This window comes from Rhinopithecus roxellana, chromosome 2, assembly GCF_007565055.1.
Source record: "Rhinopithecus roxellana isolate Shanxi Qingling chromosome 2, ASM756505v1, whole genome shotgun sequence".
NCBI lineage: Eukaryota > Metazoa > Chordata > Mammalia > Primates > Cercopithecidae > Rhinopithecus > Rhinopithecus roxellana.
In genome coordinates, this window is record NC_044550.1 from 184,233,960 (window position 1) to 184,249,738 (window position 15,779).

Consider the following 15,779-nt stretch of genomic DNA (forward strand, 5'->3'; position numbering starts at 1 on the left):
TTTAAAATGCAAAACTATAAAATTCCTAGAAGATAACTAGATGACCTTGGGCAGAACAATGACTTTTTAGCTACAACATCAAAGGCACTATCCATGAAAGAAAAAACTGATAAAACTGGACTTCATTAAAATAAAACACTTGTGCTCTATGAAAGACAATGTCAATGGAGTAAGACAAGTCACAGACTGGGAAAAAATACTTCCAAGAGACTTGAAAAAGGACTGTCATCCAAAACATACAAAGAACTCATACTCAACAATTAAAAAAATGAGCCCCAAAACACAAACAGAACCTCGCCAAAGAAGATATACAGATGGCAAGTATGTGAAAAGATGTTCAACATCATATCATTAGGAAATCAAAATTAAAACAAGATACCACTACAGATCTACAAGAGTGACCAAACTCCACAACAGTAACAACACCAAATGCTGCAGTGGGTGAGAAACAATGGGTACTTTCATTGCTGGTGGGAATACAAAATGGCACATAACCACTTTCAAATACCATTTGGCCATTTCTTATAAAATTGAATATATTCTTACCATGCAATCCTGCAATGCTCTCCTTGATATTTACCCAAAGGAGTTGAAAACTTAGTCCACACAAAAGCCTGCACACGGATGTTTATAGCTTTATTCATAATTGCCAAAACCTCAGAACAATCAAAACATCCTTCACTAGGTTTGTGGGTAAACTGTTTTACATCAGATGATGGAATATTATTCAGCACTAAAAATATATGAGCAATCAAGTCATGAAAAGACACGGAGGAAACTTAAATATGTATTACTAAGTGAAAAGTGAATGAAGCCAATATGAAAAAGCTACATACTGTATGATTCCAAGCATATGACATTCCAAAAAAATGCAAAACTATGAATATAGTAAAATGATTACTTGGCAGCGATGATGGGGATGAACAGGCAGAATAGGGGATTTTTAGGGCAGTAAAAACAATGGCAGATAAATATCATAAGTTTGTCTAAACCCACAGAATGTATAACACCAAGAATGAACCCTAATGTAAAACATGGACTTTGGGTAATATGTTGATGTAGGTTCATTAATTGCAACAAATGTACCAAGTACGGAAGGAAATGCCAATAGTAGGGATGGCTCTGGAGGGCAAAGGAGGAACAGTGAGTATATGAGATGTTTTACTTTCTGCTCAATTTTGCTATGAACCTAAAACTGCTTAAAAAATAAAGATGTTTTAAAGTTTATGAATTAAAATAAGACATAAAACTGGTAAAATACAAATTAGGTCTGTAGTTTAGTTAAGAGTAGTACACCAAAGTTAACTGTTTTCATAAAATATTATTGTTAAATAAAGTGTTATCATTGGGAAATAACTGAGTGACAGGTAAACAGGAATTCTTACAACTTTTTATGAGTCTAAAGCTATTTCAAAAAAAGCTTTTAGCGCAGGGCACAGTGGCTCATGCCTGTAATCCCAGCACTTTGGGAGGCCAAGGCAGGATGATCACTTGAGCCCAGGAGTTTGAGACCAGACTGGACAACAATACCCCATCTATACAAAAAATAATTTTAAAAAATTAGCCATCATGGTGGTGAAAGCCCTGTAGTCCCAGCTACTTAAGGAGCTGAGGCAGTACTGCTTGAGCCCGGGAGTCTAAGATTACAGTAAACTATAATTGCACCACTATACTCCGGCGTAGGCAACAGAACAAGACCCTGTCTCTAACAAAAAAAAAAAAAATTAAAAGAAGAGGTAAGTTAGTCAAATGAAGAAGGCTATTATTTACCAGAATTTATATACACTTTAATGTTGCAATGTATCTAGCATTTTTCTAAGGTAATAATATCTATATCTCTATTTTAGAAACATTTTACAACTCTGTTCTTTAAAATACGACAGACGTAAGTTCTTGGTGGCTCAGTATAAAGTTTTAGGCATAGCAGAAGAGAAAATTCTGGATGAGAAAAATAAGTCTTGTATTATTAATTACCTTTCTAGAAGAGCAAACTATAAGGAACAATATATAAATTCTAATGGAAGACATGATATAGGTAATAGATCCAAGAGATAATCCAGACCACCATTAGGCTCAATTCTCTTATGACCACCACACTGAGACAACTTTTGAGTCATGACAAACTAAATAATAAATTTTTATTAGCATCTTTTCAATTCTACAAATTTTAAAAGTCATTATACATTTTTAGAGGTTACTAAAAATTACTGAAATATGTCTCCACTTAAAAGGGAATCAAAGTAATTTATATAATTTTCACCTTTAATATTCATAATTTTTTACTTAAAAGTAGAATAAATTTTAACTCTAAAAAGATTATTACATCTTTTTAGAATTGAAATTACATTTCAATGAGTGTAGCTCTGCTGTAGTTCATGAGGTTTATACTTATTAAGAAATATTTAATTAAGTAAATGAATTCATTTATACCAAACCAAAACAAACCAAAAAAAATGTATATGTATAATGAGACAGTTTATGTATGGTAATTACAGATTGGAAATTAAATCCCCTTTGCAAAGATCAGTGCATCTGGACTGGTTAATCCACTAAATTATCATCTTCAAATAAGAAAGTGACTCTTCCCCTTATTTTAAAATACATAAAATTTTCTAAAATGTAAAATGGAAAGGCTTAATACACAGGAAAAACACTGCATATCTTAACTAAACAAACTAGAAAGAAAATATATTTATATACAGAACTAAGATGAATCCACGCATTATTTTTACAAATATTCACATAGATGGTTTAGAGATAAGTAGTTAAGTGTGTCTCATTAACTAATGGATGCTTTCTAGCCTCTGTCTTCATTAATTTTATTTTCTGATATTCAACAAAAAACAATGCTTTCAGGATATATTACATATAGAACAATATCATTTTTATCAGTAATTTGTCTGAAGAAGAGAAAAACTTAAAGCAGAAGCCTACAAAGCAAAGCAAAGTACAAAGCAAAGAGTAATCACAATGTTTGCAAAATAGAAATGTGTGACTTTAACTTTACAGCAGGCTGCCTAATTAATCCAGACAGTAGAGAAAGCAGACTGAGGCAGGAAGTAAGAGGTAGGACTAAACTGTTAAGAAGATAATCATTTAAAATAAAACTTTAGAATCCTTATTCTAGGAATTCCTTTAATTCTACTTTGCAACTTTTAATAGATACACTAATTTACACAGGACACACTACCATTTACTATGTAACATTAAAGCTTTCAGTTAAGAAACTGGTCACCAATGAGATGAGAGGCACCAGGGGAAAAAGCCAACCTGCTGAGGAAGACAAAAGAGGGGAAAGACGGAAGCTGGATCTTTTCTAATGTAGTTTAGCCACTACACTGATTCTGGAACTATCTACCTCTACACTTCCTGCTATGAGAAATAATGTCTTTGTCTTTAAATGTCTTTTTTTAAAAAAAAGAAAAGAAAAGAAGAAAAGAAAAGAAAACTGGTCAAAAAGTTTCACATAAGATTCATTTAAAAATCTTTTTTTTCCTTAGCACAAAAATGGTTAAAAACTTGGGTTTTCTAAAGAAACCTGTATTAATATGAAGCTACGAAGATACACAAAGCTGAAGTATCTGAAACCACTTGGCCGCCTGTAGTCTTCAGCAAGATCACAAAGTACTCAAAAATTCTTTGACCTGAGGAAAGGAAGAAAAAAAAAACAGTATAATTCCTTGACTAATTTGAGGTATCTGATATTCATCCTCATTTAAAAATATGTAATAGTTGAAGACCCCAGCCATATAAGTAACTATCACAATGCCATTGCATTTAGTTTCCAAAGAAATATTGTTAAGGCCGGGCCCAGTGGCTCATGCCTGTCATCCCAGTGCTTTGGGAGGCTGACGTGGCTGGATCACTTAAGGTCAGGAGTTTCAGACCAGACTGGCCAACATGGTGAAACCCCTCATCTCTACTAAAAACACAAAAATTAGCTAGGCATGGAGGCGTGCACTTGTAATCCCACCTACTTGGGAGGCTGAGGCAGAACTGGTTGAACCTAGGAGGCGGAGATGGCAGTGAGCCAAGATTGTGCCACTGCACTCCAGCCCAGGCAACACAGCAAGACTGTTTCAAAAAAAAAAAAGAAAGAAAGAAATATTGTTAAATACTTCAGCAGTAAAAGATGAATGACCTAAAAGGTCATTTTAGGAGTTATTCATTGCTCTGTCGCCCAGGCTGAGCACAGTGATGCAATCAAATCTCACTGCAGCCTTGAACTCCTGGCTAGGTGCACACCATCATGTCTGGCTAGTTTTTGTTTGTTTTTTTATAGAGATGAGGTCTCACTATGTTGCCCAGGCTGGTCAGGAACTTCTGGGCTCAAGCAGTCTTCCCACCTCAGCCTCCCAAAGTGCTGGGATTACAGGTGTGAGCCACTGTATCTATCAATTTTAGATACAGTTCTAAAATAGCTGTAACACCAATTTTATAATCTCTTTATTTAATATCATAGACCATTGACATATGCAGCTTTAACACTGATAACATTAATAAGCACAATAGTTCAAGCAGCTCTGAAGATCAAACACGTAGTAGATTTGTCATGTTTCTGAAGCACATATGTGAATCATACTCTGTAGTGTCAGTGTGTGGGGAAAATCATATAAGGAGTCAATGAACCTAGCCAATTGACCATAATGTAAGAATATGCTTGTTCTCCACATATTCTAGGCTACTCAATAATTCTCAAGAGACAAAGATTATTGCCTTGTAAAAACACCTTAAAAAGAAAGTCAACTGCTAGCATTATTAATAAAAGTAAATATAATAATGTGAAATGATTCTTAGTCAAAACAAAGAAGTGTTAGATAAAATTAAAAAGTGATTTACAAAGTCAGTTAAATTGATGGTTGGCTGTTAACACTTAATGCTGACTTAATTTCATTTAATAGTATTATAAGTTAATTTATCCTATATTTTTAACATCATTAATAGTATGAAGAGGTCACTGGAATTTTCCAGATAAGCTTTAGTTCATATCATGGGAAAAACAACTACATGTATACGCTACGGTAGTTACATAAAAAGTCAAGATTTTCAAAATCCTTGATATATCCCTTATGAATGTCAAGTCTCTATTAAACAGTAGACATTATGTCACAAAAGAAAGGAAAAACCAAATTTCTCTCAAAACTAAACCAAACAAATTGTGGTTTATTTTTTATAGCTTAATCACTGAGTTATCAACATGGGTATAGGGATATTTGTTATACAAATTCCCTTACTATTCTCTCTCAAATCTTCATCAATAAATTCTCACCCAGTCCCTTTATCAAGGGGCACCACTCACTTAACAGAATATGGTCAACTCCCAGTGATTTGGGCGATAAATGCACTGTGATTAAGACAATGACTCAATGATTAAGCAATGTCAATTAATCCTTGACATGATCCCAAATGAAACTCAAAACTAAAACCCTCAATCTCAAGACTTTAGCCAACGTAAAAATGGATGAGATCCATATCCTACAACTTTAAATATCCTCCATATTGAATTTAGTTGAAAAAGATAAATTTAACTTCACAAGCAGTTTATTATTAAAGTATCTAAAGATTGGTGGTGTAGGGAAGAGAGGAAGAAATGGGGACAAAGCAGAGAAAAAGGGGGTGAGAAAGAACTTTTGTTATTATGATTATCCCTATCCTACAGATAGAGGCACTAAAGGATTAAAACACAATCCTTGTTTTATTTTTATTTATTTAACTTTTTTCTAAAACATCTGTCAGATTCTGAGATTCCGAAGGATCTTTATTTTAACTCAGGCCACAAAGCTAGAATTTAGTCAGGACTGGAATCTAAACAGTCTAAAATCTTCTAGAGCTCTTAACTGTTTCTTAATGTAACTTTATGGAACCTTTTCTGTTAGAAAATTGTTTTCTCACAAGTCAGTACACTTTTTTAGAAAAAACAAATATTTGTTTGTAGTCTGTCTAAACCTACCTTTTCAACCAGACTTTCATGTTTGTCTTTAAAGTCTTCATTAACATCCAGTATTAAGATAGGCACCTCTTGAAGATAATCAAAGTCGGTTCTGTTTAAAAAGAGAGATTAATAAAATAATCAGAAATGTAAAAAAAGAGAGAAAAACATTAAAAATTCATTCGTATGTCCTCGGAAAAATCAAAATGTTGTCAATCATTTACACTAAAGTTACTCTGCAATACTTCATCTGGCAGCCCCTTCTTTCTCATTTAGATTTACCACATGGAGCCAAAGAACTCGGGTACAAATATATAAAGCTGGGTACTATAACATATAATTCTCTTCAAAATCAAAAAACAGATAACAAAGGAGGAATTTCTGCATTTTAAAGATGAGAAAACTAAAGTTCAGAATTGTCATTCTGAAGCTCAGAGGCTATCCAAGGTCACACACCAATAAGTAAGACTGGACTTGAGCCAAGATCTGACTAACAACAAAGTCTCTCCTCTCAACAACCATGCTATACAATGTCCCAAGTCAAAATTCTTTCTGAAAGAGTACCTAAATAATGTACAGATATATTTCCTACTTTATCACTTAAAGTGAAATTTCATATATTATACTATCAATACCACCAAGGGATACTAGTTATAAAAACTTTAAGGAAATAGGATCTCATTGCAATCAACAGAATCAAAATCTACACCTAGTTCTGAAAGATATCAATAAGCAAAATGACTGAAAATTTTACATGTTGCTAGTCATCTCTTCCAAATTTTAGATTAAAATTTAACAAAGGTATTTAAAATGAATAGTAAATAAAAATAAAGAAGTCTTACTTCAGTGTCCTATGCAGGAGCCAGCTTTCGTGTTTATAATGAAGCTTCTCTAAATATTCAAGAGGAATGCCTTGCTCTTCATTTCTTCCCCGTAAATATATTCTATGTAAGCATTTCTAAAAGCAAGTAATAAGAGATGGAAGAAAAAGGCAGTGAACAATTATTCTTGTCTGCTGCCATCAAAATTTTCTTTTCTGTGTCTCTCTACTCATGCTAGCCAAAATCTCTACTTATTACTTCTTAAAAGTTGAAATAATTCATTTTTCCCTCCATGAGCTTTTCAGCCACTTGGTGGCTCTAAGCCAAGTGGTAGTTTCAAAAATAAGTTAAAATAAGTCTATAAATTTTTGGTATCTACACATGAAATACACTAAGTTTGATAAAAAGAAGAAAAAAACTAAACGTCTACTTAAAATGTTTAGAGACAACAGCTAAAAGGTATGCCAATCTATAAACATCATCTTACTTTGCTGTTAACCAAACTTGACTATAAATATCTATGTTCAGTTCACATAAAACCACTAAAGGCAGTGGTTCTTAATGTGATGAAAACTCTATACCAGCACAACCAAAACAACTTTGGAATGTTTTATGCCTGTCCTATATCTGCATTATCAAATAAGGTAGCCACTAGCCACCTGTGGTTTTTCAGCACTTGAAATACGGCTAGTGTGATAACCAAGGAACTAAATTTCTAAATTTTAATAACCCTAAATTTAAATAGCCACATTGGACAGTGCAGCTCTAGATTATGTTCCCCCAAAAGCACACATACATAAAAAATTTTGTATAATTTGTGGGGGCTTATAGACCCTGAGAAACTCTTCATGCATTCCAAGAAATAAAAGCCTCCAACCTAAATGACATGCATAAGACCATCGCAGCATACAAACTGTGTTTCAAACTCTAAATTCTCTTTTCAATAAGTAATCCTTTCATCAAAAGATATCAGAAACAATATTGATGAAATTATCCATATCAAAATGAAATTATTAGTATTCTTTGTTTTTTGGTGTTTGTACTATTTTCATAACTTTAAGAAACCTTTTCAAAAATAAAAGTGAATTTCAAAATTATAATTGCTAAATTATAGCTTAATAGTGACTATAAATGTTTCAAGCAAAATGAAATTATTAGTATTTCTTATGCTTTTTCACATTTTTATTTACTATTTTTGTAATTAAGAACAAAAAAAATTTCAAAAATAAAAGTGAATTCCAAAATTAACTTTTGAAATTGCAAGAATTGCTAAATCCTCGCTTACTTAATGAAGAATAAAATCTTTACTTAATGAAGAATAAAATCATCTGTTGGAATCAGAAACCTAATTTCTTTGAAAACCCAGCTTTGACAACAACACAGTATTCTAATTTTAGGCCAGAAGTTATGACATTTACATTCATCAGTGCCTACCCTGTGACTTAAGGAAAAAATGAGAATTAAAAAACAGAAACAATAGAAATGCAAGCACCAAAACCAGAAAGCTTCTGATTAAATGTAAGATCTTAATATTTAGGTTAGTTTTATGAAAGGTATCTATTTGGTCTTCCTGTATTCATTATATAACATCATATGTAAATAGAATAGCTATGTTATATAACCTATCACAAAAAGCACTTTTTCAAGCGAGCTCCCTTAATGGAAAATGGCAAGGGTCCTCTAAGTCTTTTCCCAACTATAGCTGCCATTATCCACTCATTTCCAAGGCACAAACAACCATAATAAAAGATTTCTTGAAATGGACCTCCATCAACATCGCCATTCATTCAATAAATATTTACTGAGCTCCTACTATATGCTCCAACAGTGCCTACCACTGGGTATTCTAGGCACTGGAAATTCAACAGTAATCAAAATACGCAAGGTCCCGCCTCAGGAAGCCTATATTCTAGGAGTTGCTTGACCACATTCATTACTTTAACTGTGATGAATGAGAAGAGTCTGCAAATGTTGGGAAGAAATAATGAGTAAAATAAAAAAGGATTGAGGAAGCACAAAGAGCCTGAAAAAGCAACTTACCCAGGCCGGGATTCCAATTTGCTGAGAAAAAAGAATACTCCTATCTACACAGTTACAAGTTTCTAATTTAGAGGTAGGGAGTGGGAGGTTGGGAGGCTGGAGTTAAACTAAATTGCCCTGATTACATACCACTAAAAAGAGTTCTCAATATTTCTTTAAATTTTCAATGCAATACATTTTTATTGGGTTTTACCTCTGGAGTGGCTCGAAGATAAATGATTCCATCCAATTCAAGGCTTTGGCCAAATTGGTTATTCATCCAATCATGCCAGTCTTGATAAATTGTCCACTCTGTTTCATTCATGCATTCAGATTCATACAAATTAGATGCAAAAATATACCTAAAAGAGAGTCTTCATCAACACATGTATCATTTCAAAAAAAAAAAAAAATGAAGAAATAAAAAAGAAAACACGAATATGAAATATTCTCCTAAATCCAGTGGCACATAGTGCCATGGAAAGCAGAAAAAGACAGGAGTCTTTCCATCATGTTTTTGGCCAATGGTTCTCAAAATATGGAGTGAGGATCCCATGAATCCCCAAGATCTTCTAAGGGGTTCTGTGAGAGGCCAGATTACTTCATATACCAATATACTTCAAACAAACAAACATATCATAACAGACTAAATACAGAAGCATAAATAAAAATCCAGCTGTCTTTTATTAAGTGAGGCATTAAAGATATCTGCAAAAATGTAAAGCAATGATACTTTTCTAGCTACTTTTTATTTTAGAAAATATAACTTTTTGTGAAGTATATTTATATTAATATGTAATGAATTTATTATTGCTAGTTTTAAATCATTTTTGTGCATCTCAATTTCTAGTAACGCAAGTATCAATAGGACAAGCTCTTTGGATGCCTCGATAGTTATTAACAATTGAAAAGGGTACTGAGATCAAAAAGTTTGAGAACCTCTGTTCTGAGCTAACTTTGGAGGTCAAAAGAATCCTAGCATAAGTAGGGCAATTCTAAGGCCCCTTAGAGACTTTTATCTACTTGCTCCAGGTAAGAGTCTAGGATATAGATCCAGATTTAACCAGAGCAGATGAGAATTTTAAAAGGGTTAGAGGGAAAAACAACTTCTCTGCAAATTTAAATGAGATGGGCACCACCATATTCCCAACAGTTTCTATGGAAGCTGGGGATTAATAAATGCAATAACTTTCCTAATGCCATTAGTACCAGACTGCTGAGGGATTTTAAAGTCATTTTCCATCTTAAATCCCCAACTCAGCCATTCATATTACTAATTCCCAAGACACATTAAAAAAAAAAGAAAAGAAAAGGAAAAGTCCAGTTCTAAGATAAAAACTTCAAATGGCCACGTATAAGCCACTTATACATACCTGTCACTATACACAGATCGTTCAAAAAGTAATACAGGTTTCTCTGCATCTTTGAGCTTGCCATTGAGAGAGGCAAGCTGAGCTCTTATTCGACTGAGACAGGCATATGTTTGGAAGGTAAAAGACCATCGTTCAGGTTTCTCATACATCATCTGAAGAACATTCCCACCATTTTTCTGAGACGTTGTAAGTTCCTATTTTGAATGTGCAAAAAGAAAAGCAAAATTAATTATAGGGCTATTTTAATTTTTTAAGGCTAAAAAAGAAAAGTCAGATAAATAAATGCAATCATGATTAGCAAAACCAAGATGATTAAGTTCCCTTTCTCATACTCTTTCCCAATATATTTTTCAGATTGTCTGAGGTCTGGAAAAATCCTTAGATCTTTCTCACAAGAGGTTACAAACTAATAACCTATGGAAGAAATCCTTGTTTGGTCCAAAAGGCCTTTTTAAAACGTTGACTTAGTTTGTCAATATTATTGTCAGTATTTAAAAGCTAAATAACTTCACATAAAGTATTTGGATTACATCTTCTTTTTCTTTTTGAGAGAGAGTCTTGCTCTGTCTCCCAGGCTGGAGTGCAGTGGCACAATCTCAGCTCACTGCAACCTCCACCTACTGGGTTCAAGCAATTCTCCTGCCTGTCTCCCGAGCAGCTGGGACTACAGGCGCATGCCACCATGCCCAACTAATTTTTTGTATTTGTAGTAGAGATGGGGTTTCACCATGTTGGCAAGGATGGTCTTGATCTCCTGACCTCATGATCCGCCCGCCTCGGCCTCCCAAAGTGCTGGGATTACATCTTCTTTTTAAAAATGAAAAAAACCAAGCAGTACCGTGCCCATAATCCCTCTTGGCAAAAATCAGCTAGAGTCAAGTCACAGATGCCTCCTTTAGATGGGATATATGCTCTCCAGCTTATTAACCCCCACCATTCCCAGATGATTTTCATAACAGGCCTGATACATTCATATGGCTGTCTGGTACCTTTAGGCATTTGTATTTGTAACCCTCCAATCTTCTAATATAATAGAATAGTTCCTCCCCCAGATTTTGTAATTCAATACTCTTATTGTTAGAACCACATTTTCCATGTTGAAGAAAAACACAAATGTAAATTTTAAAATGAAGTAAAAACTCTTATCATCTTTTATCTGAGTTAGAACTAGCATCTGGAACACATGAATTATTTTTCTCTTTCTAGAGTTTTCCTAGTTCTGTCCACCAAAACGCCTATAAACAATGAGAACCTTGTAGGAATATACAAAAATATCACCCAGATTATAATCTCTAAATACCATTTTCCCACTGAAAGGAATTAGAATTCTGATTCTAAATCTGGGGAGAAAATATACAAGATGAGCTTCATCTTGTATATTTTAGGAAACTATTACAGACCACTGGGATTGTGTCAAGGACAAAAGATCCAACATAAATAAAGCTGCCACTGGTCAAACAAAGAATTTGAACATCGAAAATGAATGGGAGGCAAAAATCCATGAGTTTGTAATACTAAAAACAACAACAACAACAAACTTCTAGTCATGTTTTAAGGCTCCTAAGGCACAAATTATTCTGGGAATGTGTAGGTGAAAAGAAAAAAAAGTCCCATTTTATTTTGGCCTTTCCTGTATAAATACTTTCAGGGTAATAAAGTGGTATATGAGGAAGAGGTCTTCTTTCCTAAAGAATCTCAGCCAATAAATCTAGAAGGCTGGAGAAGGAATATCACCTTTTACAACACCTACTAATATACTGCAATGAGGCAACAATTAGCAATAGATGCTATTATTAAAGTTAATTGGGAATTTTATAACGGATGAATCAAGCTGACAAAACCTAAACTATTTGATTTTAACATCACAAAACACATCTTTTTGATTTAAAGAAATACACATCACCAACTAGGAATCTTGCCAAAAAAGAATTGAAAGTAAATCTAATCAAGTCTGTCTCTACCTGTAAATTTACTGGAAATACAGAGAACTGAAAAACATGTTAAATTTTACCAGAGAAACACTCAGCCAAAACCAGAATGAGGAAAATTATGTAGAACAAATGACCCTGTTTCTTCAACAAATAAATTATAAAGGAAGAAAAGGAAGAGACAACCAATAGATTAAAATTTAAAAGGCATATCAAGGCTGGGCCCAGTGGTTCACACCTGTAATCCCAACAACTTGGGAGGCCGAGGCAGGTAGATCACCTGAGGTCAGGAGTTTAAGACCAGCCTGGCCACCATGGTGAAACCCTATCTCTACCAAAATTATAAAAAATTAGCCAGGCATGGTGGCACGCACCTGTAATCCTAGCTACTCGGGAGGCTAAGGCAGGAGAATCACTTGAACTGGGGAGGCAGAGGTTGCAGTGAGCTGAGATCGTGCACTGCACTCCCGCCTGGGTAACAGAGCAAGACTCCATCTCAGAAAAATAAATAAATAAAAATAAAAAATAAATAAAAGGCATATCAACCACCAAATATAACGTGTGTGAACCTTGTTTGGTTCTTAATTTCAAAAAATTATGAAAACATTATTAGACAATAGGGAAATATGAACACAGACCGAATAAGATGATAAAAATAATTATTAATCTTTTAGATGATATTTTTTAAAAGACTATATTTCCAGAGTTCTCTTTGAGTCTTCGTTTTCTACAGATGAAGTAATATATTCTCTAAGATAGAGGTTCTTCAAAATACAGTAGGAAAAGCTCCAGGGGTCTCTGGATCTTTTCAGGAGGCTAAAATTCTGGAGATCTGTTCATAATGACCTAAATATGCTTTTAACATTACTGAGCTGTACACTTAAAAACGGTTCAGATGATAAATTTTATATTTTTGCCACAATAAAAAAATTAATCACTAAAAAAGACCACATACCTCATTTTATTTGAATTTCTCAATAAATATAATCTCTCTTGCCCAAAGCAATTTCAAAGTTTACTATATTAAAATAACTTAGAGAACCAATCTTGATTCATCACCTAACCAAAAAAATAATAAACTAGTTCTAAAAATACAAACATGTAAATTCAAACTGAATCAAAAATCTGAAACAGAATTTTCAGCTATGAAGATGTTATTGTCTCTTAGTTTAATAGTGTAAGATTAGAAAATTAACAGTAAGCCAGGGTATCATTATCTGGTTCTTCAGGATAATTTATGAGTCATATAAAGCATTTTCTTTTGATCCTATGATGAAATTTGAGACAAATTGCTAGGGTTTTTTTGTATGCAAGTACAAATGTTAAGAATAAAATACGTATTAAAAATTTATCCAGCCAGGTGAGACAGCTCAGGCCTATAATCCCAGCACTTTGGGAGTCCGAAGCAGGCGGATCACTGAAGCTCAGGAGTTCCAGACCAGCGTGGGCAACATGGCAAAACCCTGTCTCTACAAAAAATACAAAAATTAGCCAGGTATGGTGGCGTGCACCCGTAATCCCCGCTACTCCAGAGGTTGAGGTTGGAGAATTGCTTATGCCTCGGAGGTGGAGGTTGCAGTGAGCCAAGACTGTGCCACTGCACTCCAGCCTGGGTAATAGAGCAAGAATCTTGTCCAAAAAAAGAAGAAAAGAAAAGAAAAGAAAAGAAGAAAAGAAAAGAAAAGAAAAGAAAAGAAAAGAAAAGAAAAGAAATCTGAAAACTACTGTGCATCATCTTCACCAAACTGAATTGTTTATTCTATCAAGTTTTTCCCTCTGCAAACTATCCAGAAAAAAATATGAATGTGTCAGAGTGAAACTACACTAAATACAAATTGGTAGAACACTGTTAGATAGAAAGCAGTTTAGCTACATTTGTGGGAAAAAAAAATCTGTACCTTTTGGCCAATTAATTCCACTTTTGAAAATTTACTTCAAAGAAATAATCTAAGCCAGGCGCGGTGGCTTACGCCTGTAATCCCAACACTTTGGGAGGCCGAGGAGGGTGGATCACAAGGTCAGAAGATGAAGACCATCCCGGCCAACACAGTGAAACCCCATCTCTACTAAAAATACAAAAGAAAAATTAGCGGGGCGCGGTGCGGGCGCCTGTAGTCCCAGCTGCTCAGGAAGCTGAGGCAGGAGAATGGTGTGAACCTGGGAGGCGGAGCTTGCAGTAAGTCGAGATGGCTGCACTCCAGCCTGGGTGACAGACAGAGCGAGACTCCGTCTCAAAAAACAAACAAAAAAAAAGATATAATCTAGAATATAGATTTAATCACAAAGGTATTTATCACAGAGCTAAGCGAATAGGTTATCATTCCACTATTATTAGGCATTTATATTAAGTAAATAATAGTACATGCATACAATAAATTAGGCTGCCATTAAAAATCATTTACAGTAAATTTTTAATGACAATTTTAATTGCCCTGATATACAAATATTATGGGGGATGGGGAAGAAACAAAATACAAAACTGTATATACTGTTTTATCAAGTAAGATCTATGGTTATCTCTGGATAATAAGGTTATAGGTAAGTTTTATTCCCGTCTTTTGATAATTTCTAATATTTCCTTAACTTCAAACAGTAAACAAGTATTATTTTATAATATTTTTTAAATTATGTATCACCTCCACCAAAATTAATATATTACATTATTATTTCAACTATGTAAAAGATACATACAGAGTGGTAGGATTATGGATAATTTTTATTCTGTCTCTATAATACATATCCATTGTCACTTTATGAAAGAATACTTGTTTTATAGGAAGTACAGATTATTGCCAAGGTAAGTGAAAAACAGAAATATCAAGGTCAGCTATAAAATCATTTATCTATTTTAAAAATTAATTTTAAATCATAATTAATTTAAAATTAATTCTAGGTCTAATCTTTGTAAACGTTGCAAAAGAGTTGAATTAAGTTCAATTGTAAAAGATCAGAGTCTACCAAACAAGATAATTATAAAATAGCCAACAGACCAGGAATGGTGACTCATACACCTAATTCCAGCACTTTGGGAGGCCGAGGCAGGCAGACTGCTTGATCCCAGGAGTTTGAGACAAGCCTGGGCAACATTGGCAAAATCCTATCTCTATAAAAAATACAAAAATTAGCCAGGCATGTTGGCGCGGGCCTGTAGTCCCAGCTACTGAGGAGGTTGAGGTGGGAGGATCGCTTGAGCCCAGGAGGCGGAGGCTGCAGTGAGCTGAGGTTCACCATTGTACTCTAGCCTGGACAACAAAGCAAGACTCGAAAAAATACAAGCCAACCAAAGTTATCACATTAATTCAAAAGGTACAAGTGGAAGTGCTTTATCAAGCATTCTTAACTAATTTTCAAGAACGACTTATTGGTCCAGAGCAGTGGCTCACACCTGTAATCCCAGCACTTTGGGAGGCCAAGATGGGTGGATCACTTGAGGTCAGGGGTTCAAGACCAGCCTGACCAACGTGGTGAAACCCCATGTCTACTAAAATTACAAAAATTAGCCAGGCGTGGTGGCACACACCTGTAATCTCAGTTCCAGCTACTTGGGAGGCTGAGGCAAGAAAATCGCTTGAACCCGGGAGGCAGAGGTTGCAGTGAGCCAAGATCACACCACTGCACTTCAGCCTGAGCAACAGAACGAGACTCCGTCTCAAAAAAAAAAAAAAGAATGACTTATTAAAAGTAAAAAATATGCTGTTGTGTCATAAAT

The 15,779-nt window shown here is 34.4% G+C and overlaps 1 protein-coding gene across 1 annotated transcript in view; it reads right to left on the reverse strand.

Moving 5' to 3' along the window:
- Nucleotides 1-2,106: 2,106 nt before the first annotated feature.
- DCK (deoxycytidine kinase) overlaps nt 2,107-15,779 on the reverse strand; it is a 31,123-nt gene continuing 17,450 nt past the window's right edge. The window contains exons 3-7 of the mRNA XM_010384070.2: nt 10,143-10,336; nt 8,984-9,131; nt 6,772-6,887; nt 5,951-6,041; nt 2,107-3,644 (exon numbers count right to left, since the gene is read on the reverse strand). Of these exons, the coding sequence (XP_010382372.2) occupies nt 3,618-3,644; nt 5,951-6,041; nt 6,772-6,887; nt 8,984-9,131; nt 10,143-10,336 (576 nt within the window). The 3' untranslated portion in view covers nt 2,107-3,617. The remainder of the gene's footprint in view (nt 3,645-5,950; nt 6,042-6,771; nt 6,888-8,983; nt 9,132-10,142; nt 10,337-15,779) is intronic.